At 34.1% G+C, this 20,056-nt stretch overlaps 2 protein-coding genes across 2 annotated transcripts; both read left to right on the forward strand.

The window, feature by feature from the left end:
* The first annotated feature begins 1,097 nt into the window (after positions 1–1,097).
* LOC114193909 (TMV resistance protein N-like) lies at positions 1,098–7,615 on the forward strand. Its single transcript, XM_028083896.2, has 5 exons — positions 1,098–1,837; positions 2,679–3,786; positions 3,894–4,166; positions 4,308–5,171; positions 5,645–7,615. Exons 1-5 carry the CDS (start codon positions 1,341–1,343, stop codon positions 7,400–7,402), a joined length of 4,500 nt encoding a protein of 1,499 aa, XP_027939697.1. The 5' UTR covers positions 1,098–1,340; the 3' UTR covers positions 7,403–7,615.
* Positions 7,616–12,323: 4,708 nt separating this feature from the next.
* LOC114193910 (TMV resistance protein N-like) lies at positions 12,324–18,586 on the forward strand. The gene is made up of 5 exons (XM_028083897.2): positions 12,324–12,972; positions 14,307–15,414; positions 15,521–15,793; positions 15,888–16,751; positions 16,999–18,586. The coding sequence occupies exons 1-5, from the start codon at positions 12,512–12,514 to the stop codon at positions 18,397–18,399; spliced, it is 4,107 nt and encodes a 1,368-aa protein (XP_027939698.2). The 5' UTR covers positions 12,324–12,511; the 3' UTR covers positions 18,400–18,586.
* The last annotated feature ends 1,470 nt before the right edge of the window (positions 18,587–20,056 follow it).

Here is a 20,056-nt window from a genome sequence, read left to right on the forward strand (position 1 = left end):
ATCATATTTAATATATTATAATTAAAGTGTATTATCCTTAAATGATAGGATGTAATTATGTCCTGAATTATAGGATCTATAGTTTTACATTTGAATAATAGAAATTCGATTAAATTTTTATTTTAAATGCTGTTATTATATTTTCTAAATTATTTTTCAATATTATATATATATGTGATATACCTATTAATACAATTATTGTATTATAACACTCATCCGAAAATGGAGAAATTCAGAAGGAGGAGACAAGTATAAACCTATATAATGACTGAATATTATATATGTTGGTAGATTAAGATTAAGATTTTGTAACAAATGGATGAATTGGATGTTCATCAACAATCTCAATTTTTATCAATGGTAGTCTCAAGAAAGAATGATCATGTTCTTGGTAGTAGCATATTAAGAGTAATACATGCATACATACATAAATATCATAAACAAAACACTATAAAATAGGTAAAACTCATATTTTTGTGAATTGTTTACACATATTTATGAGTTCTCGGAATAATTTTTGTCAGTATTTTATCATGGTGAATTGTTTATTCTAAGACACTTGAGTGTTGATGAGGTTTGACTGAGTATAACATACTTTTGAATTTTAATTTACGATTATTTTAGTTTTCTATGAAACATACCATTACCGCCACCTTCTCTTGATTGGACTAAAAATTTACTGTGACAGACAGATTTATCAACAAAATCTAACGGTTGGTACTGTAATAATAAAATAGTAACATAAATAATTAGTTAATAATAAAATAATCCACGAGAAGAAATTACGTTGATAATTTTAGTGAAAGCGAAATTTACGGCAGATCCTTTATTCACCGACATAAAAGAAAATAATTTACGTTGAATCTTATAGTATAAATAATATAAACTATACAATTATATTAAAATAATTGATTCTAGAAAAAGGTGATGGTGAGTGCCACCATACTCGAATATAATTAACAAAACGGTGTACAATTATAATTTGAACTCGTATAGGTTAAAAAAACAATGAGATTGTGCGACACAGACCCACCAATAGTACTGTGACACAAGGTGGGTTCCTTCTATTAATTTTCTTATCTATACAATGCTATCATTATTTTGACCGAAGAACAACAGTAGTGAGTAGAGGGGTTCACGAGTTGGTCCTTAGGAAAAAACCAAAGAAACTCGGGAAACTCGCGAACATGTTGTAAAATATTCCTATCCCACCACGGGAATTATGCACCCATGTTCCTTAATTTATAGATCAATGGGGTAAACACTGTTATTTAATCACAACACAACACACTGAACTCAACAAAGCATTCAGCTTAGTCTAGTTTTGGTTTGTTTGTAGAATGGGAAAACACTGTGAGGAAGAAGAGTGTGTTGGTTTCAGCTACGATGTGTTCATCAGTTTTAGACGTGAAGATACTGGGAACAGTTTCATAGGGCATCTCCGAAAAGAGTTGGGTAGGAAGGGAATAAACAGTTTCGTTGATGAGAGCGATGTGAGTACAGGGGAAGGTCCTTCACATGCTCTGTGTGAGGAGGCCATCGAAGAATCTAGGGTTTTCATCGTTGTGTTTTCTGAGAACTATGCGTCTTCCACATGGTGTCTTGACGAACTTGTTAGAATCATGGAACGCATCGACAACATGAACACGAAGCAACTTTTTTTCCCAGTGTTCTACCATGTAAATCCCTCGGATATACGGCACGGCAAAAATAGCTTCCGAGAACACATGAAGACACATGAAGATAAGTTTGGAAAAGAGTCGCAGAGAATCAAGGCTTGGAGTTCTGCTTTGTCTAAAGCAGTTAACTATTCGGGGAAGCATATTACTACTACCGGGTATGTACTACAACAATTCCATTCGATCTTATTTCTATTTCATCCTAAATTTCGGAAAAGAAAAAAAAAAATCTACTTTGATTTTTTACGCTTTTTTTATTTTGAGATACTTTTGACCATAAATTTGTAAAATAGGATCATTTGAAAATTTAATTGTAAAATTGGATTAAGTCGTTATTACGAAAGATGACATTAAATACTAAGTCGTCCTCCATCCAATCAGTTTCTTTTATTTTTTTTAAAAAACAAAGTTGTAATCTTATATAATGTCTTATTTTTTAATTTTTTTGTTAACCTTGCAAATTTTTATTTGTATTTCAAATTTCTCACTTTTCAATTTCTTTAACCTTGGAGTTTTAATTTTTTTTTACAAAATTTTGTTAATAGTAGATTAATGTTTATTTTTATTTTTATTCCAATTTATTTTTACCACTTGTTTCAATAAAAAAAACCTAAAAATGAATAGTCATCTATGACGACTTCATTGTTCATATAAATAAAAATCGAATTTTTATATGATGATTTTGTTTTTTGAAAAAAAAAAAGAAGAAATGGTTAATGTTGTCCTCCACTTGATCTGTTTTGCAAAAAAAAGATTAGAATGACATTTTTTACAAATTCGACTTAAAATCTACCACAAATACAAAAAAGGCCGATTCTGTAATATATAATGTTTCTATTTTAACGCTAGGAAATTTTGTGTATTCATAACGTGTAATCGTTATTGTTTTGTGCTATTTGTTATCTGCCTATTATCTACTACAATAAATACAATGCTTATTATTTAACAAAAGAAATCCTGATATCAAGCAAATAATTAATGCATTTTTGCTCCTATTAGGTACGAAAACAAATTTATTGAAAAAATTGTGAAGAAGGTTCGTAAAAGTATAGCTCCTAAACCTTTATCTACCGGTGAAAATCTTGTTGGACTTGAGCCCCACATAGAAGAGGTTATGTCACTTTTGGACATGAAGCCTAAGGATAAAACTGTAAGAATGTTGGGCATATATGGATTTGGTGGGATTGGAAAAACGGAACTTGCCAAAGCTTTGTATGACAACATTGTTCAACACTTTGATGCTGCAAGTTTTCTTGGCGGTGTCGGAGAAAAATCAAACACAATCAATGGCATGGAAGATCTACAGAAGACACTTTTATCTGAGATGTTAGAGGAGTTGGAAACTAAGTTGGGAAGCACCGAGAAAGGAATATACGAAATAAAACGAAAGCTTCACCAAAAGAAAGTTCTTTTAGTTCTTGACGACGTTGATGATAAAGAGGAGTTAGAAAAGCTGGCAGGAGGGTGTGATTGGTTTGGTCCTGGAAGTAGGATCATTATAACGACAAGGGAAAAAGATGTGCTAATTGCTCACCATGTTGGAAATATTTATGAAATGAAAGAACTTGATGAACAACATTCTTTAGAGCTCTTTTGTTGGAATGCATTCGGACAAGGTTGTCCTAAACCAGGTTTTCAAGATGTGTCCGTGCGTGCTGTGCATTACGCCAAAGGTCTTCCACTGGCTTTAAAAGTGATAGGCTCTGACTTAGCTACTCTTCATGAAGAAAGTTTAGAAGCTTGGGAAGATGCATTGGAAGAATATGAGAACACTCCTCCAAAGAAAGATATTCAAGATGTGCTCAAAATAAGCTACGATAGATTGGATAATGATGCCAAACAAGTTTTCTTGGACATAGCTTGTTTCTTTAAAGGGGAGAGAGTAGAATACGTGAACAAGATACTTGACGAATTTGGTTCAGCATCCAAAATAAAACTACTTGCTAATAAATCTCTCGTAGCTGTCGATAAGGGTTGCCTGAAGATGCATGATCTAATACAGGAAATGGGTAGAGAGATTGTCAGGAATGAAGCACCAAATAATCCTGGTGAACGTAGCAGAGTATGGGATTATGAAGATGTTCTTGAAATACTAAACGAAGATTATGTAATCATCTACTCTTTTACTCTATTTCTTTTCAATTTAAACATTATAGTTTTTATATTAATTAGAATATATGAAGTTGATGTTGCTTCTTTGTACTTGTGATAAAGGGAAGTGACAAGATTCAAGGGATTGTGCTTGATCCCCCTCAGGAAGAAAAGGTAAATTGGAGTGGTACCGAGTTTGAGAAGATGAAATGGCTCAGAATTCTCATCGTTCGAAACACATCCTTTTCATCTGAACTTCAACATTTACCAAATCATCTAAGACTGCTTCACTGGGAGAACTATCCTTCAAAGTCTTTCCCACCAAAATTTCATCCAAAGAAAATCGTTGTCTTCAATTTGCCTAGAAGTCGTCTAACATTCCAAGAACCATTCAAGGTACAATTCTACATCATATTTTTCCCATTTCTTACGTTTCACTTTTTCATTGAACAAAATCTTCCATATTTACTCACATTAATAAGTTACTAACTCAACGTGCTGCAAATGATATTTTTATTGACCTTTTCTATTTGGCAGAAATTTCCGTGCTTGACTAATATGGACTTTTCATATAACCAACGTCTCATTGAAATACCTGATGTGTCCGAACTTGAGAATCTAAGAGAACTGAGACTTGATCATTGTAGAAACCTAATTGCGGTCCATGAATCTGTTGGATTTCTGAAAAGGCTTGCTCATTTAAGTGTTTATGCATGCACAGAACTTCAAAATTTCGTGTCTAAAATGTTTCTACCATCTTTAAAAGTGTTTGACATTAATTTATGTGAAAGCCTTGGTTACTTCCCAGAGATAATGCAAGAAATGACTAAGCCATTGAAGATTTCTATGATAAATACGGGCATTCAAGTGCTTCCAGAATCCATCGGTAAACTTATTGGGCTTGTTTCCATAGACATATCGAATAACAGGAAACTTAAATACCTACCAACCAGCTTATTCATGTTGCCAAATGTTGATTCCTTCAAAATCGAATCATGTTCCAAACTCGGAGAATCCTTCAGAAGTTTGGTGCAACACCCTTCAGAAGCCAATGTTCGTCCAAAATTACGATCACTGAATTTCGAAAATGGAAACTTGTCTGATGAAGATCTTCTTGCAATTCTTTGCTACTTTCCAAAATTAGAAGAATTGATTGTTGCAGAGAACAATTTTGTATTCATCCCTTCATGCATCAAGGAATGTGGTGACTTGACTAGTCTCGATTTGCATGGATGTAAAAAGCTTAAAAAAATTCCTGAACTCACCGGCTTGAGAATTCTTGATGTTCATCATTGTTTCTACCTTGAAGAAATTTCAGAGTTGCCGTCTACCGTTCAGAAAGTAGATGCAAGATTTTGTTTTAAGTTAACAAGAGAGACATCAGATATGCTATGGTGTCAGGTATCATGACTTATATTATGTTAAATCTTGTACATTTTATTTTAGGAAAATAATATTTACACATTTTCTAAAATAATATTTGTGGTCACTTTTAAAACATTATTATTTTTTCATACCTTTTTCTTTAGTTTTAAAATATGTGATTTTAGATATTTTACGTACTAATATTTTTAATTTTAAACCTTTTAAAAGAGATCTATTTGTCTACATTTTTATAAGTAAAATGCAACTTATACATTGTAAAATACAACTTGCATTTTTATAATTGTAAGATTTTGTTTAGAATGGTTTAAAATTACAAATATTATTAAATACGAACTTTATATATACTTAGATATTAATTACCCTTGTCCTCTCTTACAACTTCCAACGTCTTTGTATTTAGAATAGCTTGTATTTAAACTATTTGCAGTGATAGTTGTATATAAAATGCATATAGAAGTGAGAATTGAAACTGTTCAATAATATGACAGGTGAAGAAAAGGGCTGGTGGAATAGAAATGGTGATGCCATTTATAACTGAGATTCCAGAATGGTTTAACTTTGTTGGGGTCGAAAGGATTCCTCATTTCTGGGTTCGTGGCAAGTTTCCGAACATTGTTCTAGCCATGATCTTCCACTTCGAAAATGAGAGTGATAGGGAAAAGTTGGTTCGCCATCGCCTTGTTGATCTGCGTATACTAATCAACGGTCGATATGCTCCTGGGAAAGGGTACCGCAGCTATGAAATTGAAGCAGAACACATCTTAATCTGTGATCTAGGAGTTTTTCTGAGTGAGAAGGAGTGGTTAGGGCTTGATGTTGAGAATGAGTGGAATCTTGTGCAGGTTGAGTACGAAGCCAGTTCGTCCTTGATGATAAGTGGTTGGGGAGCGTTTGTGTATGAAGAAAAAGAAGGAAGCAACATGGAAGATATCCTCTTCACTTGTCCCAATCCCATGTATTCAGACAAGATAGCAGCGGCAACAATTCCTGAGAAAGATCCTATGGAGAAGTATAAAAAGAGGATACGAGAGCTACGTCTGGACCAGTTATTTAAGAAGACGTTGACGGAATGGCAGGAGAACAGAGAAAGAGGAGGGGACAGGAGCCATGATGATTGCATGCGTAGGGCATTGGGACAAATAAAGAAGATATCAGAGGATGCTGAGGATGCGTTGAATTCAAAAGGGTCAGCTTTAGAAGATCCAAACTCCTACCTTAGGTGGCTTCTAGATACGTCAGAAAATGATGATGGAGAGCCTAAGGAGATTATCAAAGGTGAATTGGCGTTGATAGTACAAAAGAATTCACCGACAGGGAAGAAGAAGGATAATGTAGGACATGCTTCTTGCTCAAGGCATCAGTGTAGAATGGAGGAGGAAGAAGGGTACGATCCTGTGGTGGAAGCCCCAAGTATGCCTTTTTATACTCGCGTAATGAGAAAACGAAGAGGAAATGATTCAGTAGAGGAAGATCTGCCGGAGGACATAGTGGTGGAATTATTCTTAGAAGGAATGAGGGATGGACTTGTTGAGGCACAGAATAAATTTCCATGTCTAGATATTGCTGAAACCAGTAACGCTGTGATGGAGAAGGGTTGTAATGTAAGATGGCCACCTGAAGTAGAAGCGCAAATGTCGGTTCAAAGTAGGATATACACCATTGGAATTTACTCTGGACTCTCAGAAGCAATGCAGAGGTTTCCTGATTTGGACATGTGGGCAACGATAAATACTGTGGCTAAAAGGAAAGGGATGGAAGGAATTTTTGTATCAGCCTCTCAAGCAAACCTAGGGTTTCCACATTTGGATTGGAGTACAGTGACATTTTCTCCTTCTCAGGACCCTCTGATGCAAACATTCATGAGGATGAAGCAACAAAGTAATTTTGAAGCCGAGGTGATGAGTAAACTCTTGTGGAAGTTGAAGGAGGAACACCAAGCTCTGCGCAACAAACTTGCAGAACTTGATGATGGAAATGAAAATGGTGGTGGGAAAATTGGATATGATGAGTTTGTTGAGAAGAGAGAAGACAACCTTGATGGTGTGGCAAAGTATAAGGAGGTTAGTGTTGTTTTGAGAGGAAGAGGTGAAGAAATAGAGAGGTTGTACGAAGATGGTGTTGAAGGGTTGAAGAGATCAGAGGAGTTTGAAGATTTGATGGGTGCAATATACTTGAATGGACTGAGGGCAGGACTTCTAGAAGCACATGCTCTGTTACTTAATCTACTTGCTAGACACAGAAACTGAGCAACGTCTCACTGCAGAGGCTGCTGATAATAAAAACATTCGCTACAATATTTATTTAAGAGCATATGTAACATGATGTCGTTTCTTTGGATTGTACTCTTTGTGCGTGAACTTTCTTCTTTTTTTTTTTTTTTTTTTTAAATGTTCTTTCTTTGCTAATGATGTGTGATCACCAATTAAATGTTTAAAAGGTGGGTTTTTTTACGGAGTCAATTACATTCCAAAATTACGGGCCTCGTTCTAAAAAATCTACGAAGAGGGCTAAGTCCTTACTAGACAGACATGACTTTGTTTTAAACAAGTCGTCATCTGGATGGACAACTTCTGTCCTTTAGAGCTCAAGTCGTGCAACAATAAAAATGTTGAAATCGTAAGGTTCAAGGCGATATAAACTTAATTAATTAGGCTTAATCAAAGTCATACAAGAAATATACAACTTACAAAAAAATATGGTATAGAAGTATGGTATAGAAGTGTAAGGCCCATTAAAATATGTTTTCTCTTTTCTGTCCTAATGTTTAAGGACTGACCTTAATCTATTGGGCCTAAGGGCTGACCCATAGGGTGCAAAGGCCCTAAAGCTGTTAGGGTTCCCTTTCAGCCTCACATTCCAAGCTGAACCTAAACACTGCCACCCTTTTCATTTCAGAGCTCTGCTAGGGTTAGTCGTCAACCCCTCCAAGTGAACTCCAACTGGACCTCCACTTCACTTAAGTATGTTCTAACCTGTACTTTAGTTCCTTACTCGTGGTTCCAACTAGAGTCAGTCGAGGGAGCTCGTTTTTAATCTAGTTCCATTGTTTCCAGCTCACTAATCCACTCTCGGAGCTGTTACGTTCGCTGTTGGTACCCAAGGATCCAGTTGCTAGCTTGTTTTCCAGGTAAGGGAAGCTAGAACCCTCCTGTTTGTTTGGTACGAGTCTGTTATTCTATGTTGTTTATGATTGTTTGAGTTTGTCTGTTGTTATGAATGTTTGCTATGGTGGGATTGTTGTTCGGAGTATGTTTTCGAGTCTGCTGCAGGTGAAAACAGTGGCGAGCACTAATAAACTTGCCCAAGCGAGCTGGCCTCGCCTAGGCGAGATTAACAGAGGCTCGCCTAAGCCTTTTCCACGAATGGTCGCCCAGGCGACCCGCTATCTTTTTGAGCGAGCGAACGTCTCGCTTAGGCGAGGAGGGTCTCGCCTGAGCGAGAACGCGTGCAAGGCCACTACACTGGAAGTCGAGCTCTCGCCTAGGCGAGGGAAGCTCGCCTGAGCGAGGATCCTTCTCGCCTGGGCGAGACCCTACTGCCTGAGCAAGAAGCTAGGCGAGAGGGTGGCTGGCCTTGGAGTTTTTCTTGATCTCAAATGTTGATAATGTGCTTGTATGGGTGTTACCTTTAAGTTTATGAACTGAATGACCTTTATGAATGAGATGGTGTATGAGTTGTGATTGTGAGTTTTAAAATGATGTGAGCATGATAATTGTATGAGATGATATATGAGATTGAAATGATGAGTTTGGTATGAGTTCGACATGAGACATGAAAGAGTTGGTATCAATGTGGCATGGTAATGTTATGAGACAGAGTTCCATATTCCGAGTTCAAGAATAATGAGTTGGTATGGCTTGGTTGGGAATACGAAAGAGGTGAATTATGAGCAACTGTATATGATGTATATGTTTATATCCGTGTGTATGCATGCTGAATCTGTTTGATTGATTAAGAAAGTTTGGTCCGTGTCAGTGCGTAATTCCTTGGGATCTCTAGGTGAGATTCTTAGGGTCGTGCTTCAGTGGTCGAGACGTAATTCCATGGCCCCTATTAGTGGGTGTCCATGGTGGTGCCCCATCTGTATAACTAGGTAAGGATTCAAGATAAGGTTGCATCCTGACACTTTAAGGAATCAGTTAGTCTCACCTAGAGCGGACTGACTCCTGTGGTGAGAGTAGCAGGAGGCCTGAAATTCATTAAGGGCTAACCTTGTGGTGATGGAAAATTGATCCATCGTAACATTTGTAATACATAGCTCGGGGGTGAGTAGCTAGGGGGTGAGCAGAGGTATCCACCACAAGTGCAAGCATTCGTTGAATCCGACCAGGTTATACGTATCTGGATGAGTCGAGTCGTAGTGTATTGATTGAAAAGTCATAACATGCTTGGTTGTTGTATGGATATTGGACAGTGAAAGTATATTTGACTGTATAATGAAAATGTTGTTGGCTCTAGCTTACCCTGTTTGTTGTATGATTGTCTTGTATGTGGCTCTTCTTTCTTGCGATGATCATCAATTTAATTGATGGCAAGTTTCTTCATGGGTTTTGTTTAGGGCTACGGCCCATGTATTGCTCTATGTCTTACTATTCTACTCTCATTTTGTTAGACTTTTATCTGGTTTTTGTTGGTATCGTGGTGTGCCCAGTTTGTAGGGGTTGTGTTAAGGACCCTAGGACTACTCTACATTATTATTTTGTGTGACGTGTCTTTTAATTTCGCTTAATAATTAAATGGAACGTTACACGAAGTCATTGAGGTTAAGACGACTTCTTCAAAATTCAGAAATTAACGCACTTAGGTGACGACTTTAATGTAATTGTTGTTGAAGTGAAATCGTGTTTTCTAACGACGATTTAAGTTTGGTGATTTCTGAATTAAACTCATGCTCACCTATGACACAAAACACCACAAGTACTGAGCTCCAAAGTAACATGTTTCGGTACATCCAATAAGTTTCACATCGCTTAGGAGTCAAAGTCAAGTGCAGTTAAATACTCCTCCTCAATCCACTTTTCGAGACACTTTTAAGACAAAACCGTGACAGAAATGCACAACAAATATGGGAACAAAATGCAACTAAAAACAAACATCACTAAACATCACCCTAAGAGTTACACAAATAAGAGACTTATGAAAATCCTTTACCAATCGAAAGTTATGATTGAGAGATGCGAAGAGCAAAATTCACTACAAAAATAGACTTAGAGAAACCCTTTACTCTTATGAATACAAAAATTATAATTGGTCTTTAACATTAGCTACTTAAGTTTTGGCTACCATAATCAATTAGTTTCTAAATTAGTCTCTAATTAATTAGTGGTTACCAAAATCAATTATAAATTTTTCTTTATAATAGTGACTATTTAGTATCTGATAATTTTTAACTTTTTAAATTGGTATCTAAATTGGTCACTATAATGACTAACTATTTTGAATTTTTGAAATAGATTTCTAATTTAGGATTTTTTTTGTAGTGATTGTTTTCTGTGATTAAGAGATAAAGATATGAAGATGTTAGGTTTGGCTTGCACCAGAGAGGGAAAGTGAATAAATGAAAAATAGAAAAGGGAGAAAATAGAAAAATGAGGTGGAACGTGAAAATTTATTGCGGTTCATTAAATATTTATTAAATAACCATTAAGACTTATCAAAGGGTTTGGTAAACCTCCTATACGTGTTTATCTTATCAGGGGTTAATGTAACCTCTATTAATAAACCTTTTTCAAAATTAAGTTTTATTGTAGTAATTATTGGGTGTCAAAACCCAATTGTTGTGTTGCATATTTTTTTTTTAAGGGAATAAAGACACCACGAGAACAAAGAAACTAAGAGTCTTGATATATTGTAATAAAAAAATTAAATTAAAAATTTTTATTTAAAATAAATAAATACAACTTCAAACCTATTATTATTTTAAAAAGAAACATATAATTAAGAAGATTTAAATATTAACTTATATAAACTTTTATTATATTAATGACAATAATTAAATATATAAAATTTAAATATATTATATTGGTCTTTTCAAAATAAAATTTTAACATCTGTCACTACTTTGTAGTGCTAATTTATATGTTATGAATATTTGTGTTTTCATGACAACAAATATAAAATCTAAATAATTTTTAATCTAAATGTCTAGATTTAAAAAGAATAAATTTGGTCAATCGCAATTTTCTTCTTTCACTTCTATATAAATCTTTTTGCACTCACAAACAAATATTTTCGCATTCATTTCTTTCATTTACACGCGTATTCTTTACTCATAATCTTTTCATTTATTCACACTCATTTTTTTCACCGACACATCATTTTCTTCTTTTATACATATATCCACTCTTCTTCTCATCTCCTTCGTTCACAAATTTGTCATTATTTTCTCATTCATATCCATCTCCAACCATATTGTATCTCTTTCATCCATTATAATTTTTTTTCTTCTATTTATTTCTTAATTACTCTCATGCATCGGTCAAATTGTGACACCGAGAAAAATAAATATTAAGAAATATATTTAATTCAGCATTAGTTTAACTTATCTAAATATGGTTTTTTTTTCAAACTAGTTTCAAAAAATGTTTCATCCCTCGATTAAACTATATATATCTTTGTATTAAAATATTATCTTTAGTAAAAGACACATAAATATTATATTATAATTAACTGATGATGTTATATTATAATACATTTAAATACTTTTTAACATATAAAAATAGAGAAAATTATATCATTATTTTAAAATGGTACAGCGACCATACCCATACATAATTAACAATACAGTGTACAATTACAATAGGAATTAGGTAAAAAAAAAAATGAGATTGCCGACATACGCAGATTATTGCGCCCCAGCCTAAAGAATATACTAAATTTAAGCTTAAGAAAAGGATTATATAAATATGAAAGAACGTGTGGGGACCCCGCATGCAATTAAGGTGACGGGAATAGTGCAGAAATGAATGCACCATAGCATAGAATTAATTTAACTCCAGATGTGCGCTGCACAGAGACCCAAATTGAATCACAAATGGGGTACTAATGATGCAGAAGGTCCCAGGTAAAAGATAAGGTCTCACATTAACATATTCCTTCTATTAATTTTCTTATTTATATATATATATAATGGTATGATTATCTTGACCTAGAACAGTAGTGAGTGAGTAGGGGTTCACGAGTTGGTCCTTGGGAAAAAACAAAAACTAGGGAAACTCGACAAACATGTTCTAAAATATTCTATCCCTCCGCGTGAATTACGTACCCATGCTTCTTAACTTAACCTATCCATCACTGGGGTAAGACACTGTATATTTAATCACAACAACACACTGATTGAGCATCCTTAGTCTAGTATGGGGTGTGTCGGTTTCAGGTACGATGTGTTCATTAGTTTCAGAGGCGCAGATACCAGAAGCAATTTTGTAGGGCATCTCCGAAAAGAGTTGGGTAGGAAGGGAATTAAGAGTTTCAATGATGACAGGGATATGGCGATAGGGGAAAGTCTTTCACCTGCTCTGAAAAAGGCCATTGAAGAATCTAGGGTTTTCATTGTTGTGTTTTCTGAGAACTATGCATCTTCCACATGGTGTCTGGATGAACTTGTTAGGATCATGGAACTGAAGGAGAAGAAGCAGAAGCAAGTTGTTTTGCCAGTGTTCTACCATGTAGATCCATCAGATATAGTGCAAGAGAGAAATAGCTTCGGAAAACACATGACGAAACACGAAAATAGGTTTGGAAAAGAGGAAATGAAGGCTTGGAGGTCTGCTTTGTCTCAAGTACTTAATTTGCCATCGAAGCATATCACCACCGGGTATGTACAACAACAATTCCTTCAATTTGAATTTTTTGTTGTGTTTTTTGTGTTGTTCGTATTTTGATGATATATTAATTTTGACATTTTAAAATATATTAAAAGAATATTTAAAATATTAATTTAGTATATTTTTAATATTCAGTGGACGACAGTAAAAAAAAATTAATAAAAAATCTAGACTCTGATCCATTTCATCCATGTAATTACGATAATAAATACAAATTAAATTAATATTAAAAGTAGATTTCATTAAGACAATGCTAAATTAAAAAAGACACTACATTTCTTTGATTAATTAATGGTGAATAACCGAGGATTTAGTCCACCATAGTACTTAGAGTCAACTTTCAAACAGCAACGCTAATCAATTAGGGTCCACACTTTTAGAACTGTAGCATGTGCCCCACAAATCCGACTTTATTGACTAAGTAGTGTTGACTTTTACTCCGTATCAAACACTGTTTCCATGTGAAGACACTACAAAACTTTTAGTAACTAATTCATCTAAGAAAGTAAAAAGTAAAGCATCTTTATATCTTCTATCTCTCTGAATTTTTATTTCTAAAATTTTGTTTATTAGATTCAAGTCATTCGTATTAAATTTTCTAACCAATTATCCCTTTAATTCTTATATTTAAGCTTTATTAATAATGTCATCCACATATAAGAATAAGATATATAATTTACTTTTTTTTAAAATAAAAAATTACAATCGGTAAGGAAACTTTGAAAGAAAATAATATTTTTCCTCCCTTATTTTTTATTCTCATGCACCATATAATAAAGAAAAAAAAGGTAAGTTTAGGGTGTTTTAATAAAAAATATTACACTCAAGTCCCGGTTATCTAGGAATTATTGAAAAAATATTGCACCTAAGTTCAACTTATGTTGAAATTTACTTCTCAAAACACAACAATGACTTGGGTTACCTTATGGGATGATAATATTGTTTTTATCGTTTTATATATTAAATGGTTAACTGTGAATTCAAATTTTAGATGATTTCGGTGTTTGAATGGATTTTTAGTCATGAAATTATAATTCCGAACATTATACAAAAAATAATTCAAAAGAAAATACATTTTAAATTATATTTAGGTATTTCTCTTTATAAATTATCGATTGTTTTTTTCAACAAAATTTCTCTATTTTTCATTAGTAAATTTCGTGTATTCATAACGTGTAATGATTTTTTTTTTTTGTGCTAGTGATTATTAATATCTATATGCTTATATTATCTAGTACAATAATCACAATGCCTGTTACTTAGTACAATAATAAAAATGAAATCCTGATATCAAACAAATAATTAATACATTCTACTCCTATAGGTGTGAAAACAGTTTTATTGAAGAAATTGTTGGGGAGGTCTATAAGAATATAGCTCCTAAACCTTTATATACCGGTCAGAACCCTGTCGGACTTGAGCCCCACATCGAAGAGGTTATGTCACTTTTGGACATGAATCCTGATGACAACACTGTAAGAATGTTGGGCATATATGGACTCGGTGGAATTGGAAAGACGGAACTTGCCAAAGCTTTGTATGACAACATTGTACAACACTTTGATGCTGCAAGTTTTCTTGCCGGTGTCAGAGAAAAATCAAACACAATCAATGGCATGGAAGATCTACAGAAGACACTTTTATCTGAGATGTTAGAGGAGTCAGAAACTAAGTTGGGAAGTAGCAGTAAAGGAATATATCAAATAAAACAAAAGCTTCGCCGAAAGAAAGTTCTTTTGGTTCTTGACGACGTTGATGATAAAAAGGAGTTAGAAAAGCTGGCAGGAGGGTGTGATTGGTTTGGTCCTGGTAGTAGGATCGTTATAACGACAAGGGAAAAGGATGTGCTAATTGCTCACCATGTTGAAAATATTTATGAAATGAAAGAACTCGATGAACAACATTCTTTGAAGCTCTTTTGTTGGAATGCATTCGGACAAGGATATCCTAAACCAGGTTTTCAAGATGTGTCTGTGAGAGCTGTAGATTACGCCAAAGGTCTTCCACTGGCTTTAAAAGTGATCGGCTCTGATTTAGCTACTCTTTATGGAGCAAGTTTAGAAGCTTGGGAAGATGCATTGGAAGAATATGAGAAGACTCCTCCAAATAAAAAGATTCAAGATGTGCTTAAAATAAGCTACGATAGATTGGATAACGATGCCAAACAAGTTTTCTTGGACATAGCTTGCTTCTTTAAAGGGGAGAGAGTGGAATACGTGAACAAGATACTTGAGGAATTTCGTTCAGCTCACAAAATGAAAGAGCTTGTTAATAAATCTCTCATAACTATCGAGAATGGATGCCTGAAGATGCATGATCTAATACAAGATATGGGTAGAGAGATTGTTAGGCAGGAAGCACCAAATAATCCTGGTGAACGTAGCAGAATATGGGATTATGAAGATGTTCTTGAAATACTGAACGAAGATTATGTAATCATCTACTCTTTTACTCTATTTCTTTTCAATTTATACATTATAGTTTTTATGTTAATGAGAATATATGGAGTTGATGTTGCTTCTTGTACTTGTGTTAAAGGGAAGTGAAAAGATTCAAGGGATTATGCTTGATCCCCCTCAGGAAGAAAAGGTAAATTGGAGTGGTACTGAGTTTGAGAAGATGAAATGGCTCAGAATTCTCATCGTTCGAAACACATCCTTTTCATCTGAACTTCAACATTTACCGAATCATTTGAAACTGCTTGACTGGGAGAACTATCCTTCAAAGTCTTTCCCACCAAAATTTCATCCAAAGAAAATCGTTGTTTTCAATTTGCCTAGAAGTTGTCTAACATTCCAAGACCCATTCAAGGTACAGTCTACATCATATTTTCTTATTTTTTACTTTCAATTTTTACTCTACGTGCAGCAAATGATCACTTTTATTGACTTTTTCTTTTTGGCAGAAATTTCCATGCTTGACCAATATGGACTTTTCGTATAACCAATGTATCACTGAAATACCTGATGTGTCCGAACTTCAGAATCTAAGAGAAATGAGACTTGATCATTGTAGAAACCTAATTGCAGTCCATGAATCTGTTGGAGTTCTGAAAAGGCTTGCGCACTTAAATCTTTCAGAATGCAGAAAACTTCAAAATTTTATGTCCAGAATGTTTCTACCATCTCTAGAGATCTTTAACCTTAACTTTTGTGAAAGCCTTGGTCACTTTCCAGAGATAATGAAAGAAATGACTAAGCCATTGAAGATTTATATGACAAATACGGGTATTCAAGAGCTTCCAGAATCCGTTAGTAAACTTACCGGGCTTGTTTCCTTAGACATATCGAATAACAGGGAACTTAAATATCTACCAAGCAGCTTATTCATGTTGCCAAATGTTGATTCATTCATAATCAAAGCATGTTCCAAACTTGGAGAATCCTTCAGAAGTTTGGTGCAACACCCATCAAAAGCTAATGTTCATCCAAAATTACGAATACTGAATCTGGAAAATGGTAACTTGTCTGATGAAGATCTTCTAGCAATTCTTTGCCATTTTCGAAAATTAGAAGAATTGATTGTTTCAGAGAACAATTTTGTATGTATCCCTTCATGCATCAAGGAATGTGGTGACTTGACAAGTCTCGATTTGAATGGATGTAAAAAGCTTAAGAAAATTCCTGAACTCACTGGCTTGAGAATTCTAGATGTTCATGATTGTATATACCTTGAAGAAATTTCAGAGTTGCCGTCTACTGTTCAGAAAGTAGACGCAAGATTTTGTTTCAACTTAACAAGAGAAACATCAGACATGCTATGGTCTCAGGTATCATGACTTTACTGCTTAAGTTACATATTTTACCTTTATTTAGGGAAAATAATATTTACTCATTTTCTAAAATAAATATTTGTGGCCAGTTTTAAAATATTATTATTTTTTCATATTTTTTTATACTTTGGTTTTAAATTACCTAATATTAGATTTTGCTTAGAATAATTTGTATTTAAACTATTTTTAGTGTTATAAAATGCATATAGAATTGAGAATTGAAACTGTTACAATAATATTATAGGTGAAGAAAGCTGAAGGAGGAATAGAAATGGTGATGCCGTTTATAAGTGAGATTCCAGAATGGTTTAACTATGTGGGAGTGGAAAGGATTCCTCGTTTCTGGGTTCGAGGCAAGTTCCCTAACATTGTGGTAGCCATGATCTTCCACTTCAAAAACGAGAGAGAAAGGTACATATTTGGTGGGCGTGGGCTTGTTGATCTGCGTTTACTGATCAACGGTCGATATGCTCCTCGAAAAGGGTACCAGAACTTTCAGATTGAGGAGGAACACATCTTGGTGTGTGACGTAGGAGCTTTGTGCAGTGAGAAGGAGTGGGTTGGCGATGCGGTGATGGAGCATGAGTGGAATCTGGTGCAGGTTGCGTATGATGCGACTTCGTCGTTGATGATAAGTGGTTGGGGAGCGTTTGTGTATGAAGAAAAAGAAGGAAGAAGCATGGAAGATATCCTATTCGCTTGTCCCAATAACCTGATTGTGAACGGAGATTCAACCTGTGTGGTTAAGGGAAGTGTGGAGGAGGACGAAAACTACGTTCCTGTTCCGGAAGGAGTAGCGTGGGAGTTGTTGTTTGAAGGAATAAAGGATGGAATTGTTGAGGCATGGAAGATGTTTCCTTCTCTGGATATTGCTGAAGTCTTTGGCGCTGTGATGAAGAAGAATGGTAGGATTGAATGGACAGCTGAAGGAATGGAGGGAATACCCTCAGCTGAAAATAGGACTTATTTTACTGGACTTTACGGTGCACTCTTGGAAGCAAATCGGAGATTTCCTGATTTGGACGTGGGGGCAACACTGAGTACTGTAGCAAATAGGAAAGGGATTAAAGGAGATTTTAAAACACCCTTACAAGAAAAAATGAGGATTCCTCATTTGGATTGGACTACAGTGACACTTCCTCCCTCTCACGACCCTCTCATGCAAATATACATGATGATGATGAAGCAGCAGAGTTCTTCGGAATCCGAGCTCAAAACTAAAACCCTGTGGAAGTTGAAGGAGAGCCACCAAGTTCTGCGCAACGGACTTGCACTACGTGAAAATGCTGCTCAGAACGCACCCAGCTGTTCCAAAAATCGATATGATGAACTGATTCAGAAATTCCACATCCAATATGATGCGTTGGTTGGGAAGAGAGTAGACAGGGTTTATGGTGTGGCAAAGTACGAAAATGATAGTGTTGTTTTGAAAGAAAGAGTGAAAGAAATAGAGAGGGTATTCAATGGTGTGGTTGAGAGGCTCCAGAATTCAGAGGAGTTTGAAGATGTAATGACTGCAATGTTCTTGAATGGACTCAGGGATGGAGTCCTTGAAGCACGGGCCATTTTACTTGCTCTCTGCACCCACACACAAGCTCATGAAAGTGTCACTGATGAGGCTACTAATAATCAAAACATTTCCTAGAACATTTGTTTTATAGCAGGTGTAGAATGATGTCTGTTAAATTGTATTCTGTGTGTGTAAACTATTTTTCGGACATGTTATTTGTTTCTGTTAAAGTGATGTTCTTGATCTGCGGATTTCAAGAGAAGGCAGGAAGGTGGATAATGATACATCTCTTTGGGTATATATATGAAGTTTTTGTGTTGCATTTTGTTTTATGCAGTAGTATGTATGATTTATGCAAGGACTTCAGCTTTGCAGAATTAGTTTCACCTGGTTGCGTTCAAATACATAGTTTGCTTAAATAATCATCTTTTAATTGTTTAGTGGTATAAGGTTAGTACTTTTCCTATTGTGTATTCTTTCCTTAAATAATCATCTTTTAACTGTTTAGTGGTATGGGGTACTAGTGACCAATTGGAGAATGGAAAAATATATCTATTTTTGTTAATCATGTAGTATTAGTATATAATTTGCTGAAGTAGAAAGAATTAATACCTAATTTGGTTCTTTAATTTTATTTAATTTTTGTAAAAACAATTAATTTTTCATTTGTTTAATTTAGTGTGCTGTATCTCTACAGTGTCACGTGTCATGTTATTATCACTTGACGGTGTTTGTTTCCAATTTTGTCCTCTTATTTATAATTTTGATCCAATTTGATTCCTCTCAAATTTGATACTAAATTAGTAATTAAAACTAATTAAAACTTATATATACATGTTAAATTTTTTAAAAAAAATTATATATCAAATCACTCCATCTAAATATTCAAATTATTTTATTTTTACATTCTTACATAAAATTAATTCCTATTTAAACATAATATTTTAAAAATATTAAAAAATGTAAAGATAAGGTGACATTTGTCACATTAAAAATATTTGTCACATTGAACATCTAAAAATTACAAGTGTCACTCTATATTTACATTTTTAATATTTACAATATATTATAAGTTTATAGGGATTTTTTTATGTAAAAATGTAAAAAAAATAATTTGAATACTTAGGTGGAATAATTTGATATATAAATGTTTAAAATATATTTTAACATGTTTATATAAGTTGTAATTAAGTTTAATTACTAATTTGGTTTCAAAGTAGAGATGGACCAAATTGTTTCATTTAAAAAAAAAAATAGAGGAGCAAATTGTATCAAAATTATAAATAAGGGGATTAAATTGAAAACAAACAGACAATAACATGATACGACACAATGTTAACAGGTCAGGTGCGATATCTTATTATCCATAACCCGCAAAAAAATAAAAATAAAATAAAATTTATATTTAATTTAATTTTTATTTTATTTCATATATTTTTGTAATTTTATTTAAATTTTATTTTAAAAAATTACAATTTTATTTTTTCAATATTTGTGGTTATATACGAAAACCCTTGGATATTCTTTTAATGAATACCCAACAGGTAAACGGACGGGTAACGGGTAGATTTTTTTGTTGTAGGTTGAGTTGCGAGTAAGAAATATCCATAGTCAATCCGACCCATTGTCATTCCTACAAGTCAACATTGTGCCAAGTGACAGTTTCAATGTGACTGTTAAGTCAGTATCATTGTCGGTGTAAAAGTCAACTTGGTTTGAACATATGCTTTTCTTATTGTTATAGTTGAGTAAATTGATTTAATGTATTTTATAAAGCATTTTAAATAGAACC

The sequence above is a fragment of the Vigna unguiculata genome, chromosome 8 (genome assembly GCF_037176805.1).
Source record: "Vigna unguiculata cultivar grain cowpea cultivar isolate G323 ecotype 2 chromosome 8, ASM3717680v1, whole genome shotgun sequence".
NCBI lineage: Eukaryota > Viridiplantae > Streptophyta > Magnoliopsida > Fabales > Fabaceae > Vigna > Vigna unguiculata.

Coding starts and splice junctions, on each gene's coding strand:
- LOC114193909 (XM_028083896.2), top strand. CDS start 1,341: ATGGGAAAACACTGTGAGGAAGAAGAGTGTGTTGGTTTCAGCTACGAT. Junction 1,838..2,678: donor AAGCATATTACTACTACCGG/GTATGTACTACA, acceptor TGCTCCTATTAG/GTACGAAAACAAATTTATTG. Junction 4,167..4,307: donor CATTCCAAGAACCATTCAAG/GTACAATTCTAC, acceptor TCTATTTGGCAG/AAATTTCCGTGCTTGACTAA.
- LOC114193910 (XM_028083897.2), top strand. CDS start 12,512: ATGGGGTGTGTCGGTTTCAGGTACGATGTGTTCATTAGTTTCAGAGGC. Junction 15,794..15,887: donor CATTCCAAGACCCATTCAAG/GTACAGTCTACA, acceptor TCTTTTTGGCAG/AAATTTCCATGCTTGACCAA. Junction 16,752..16,998: donor CAGACATGCTATGGTCTCAG/GTATCATGACTT, acceptor ATAATATTATAG/GTGAAGAAAGCTGAAGGAGG.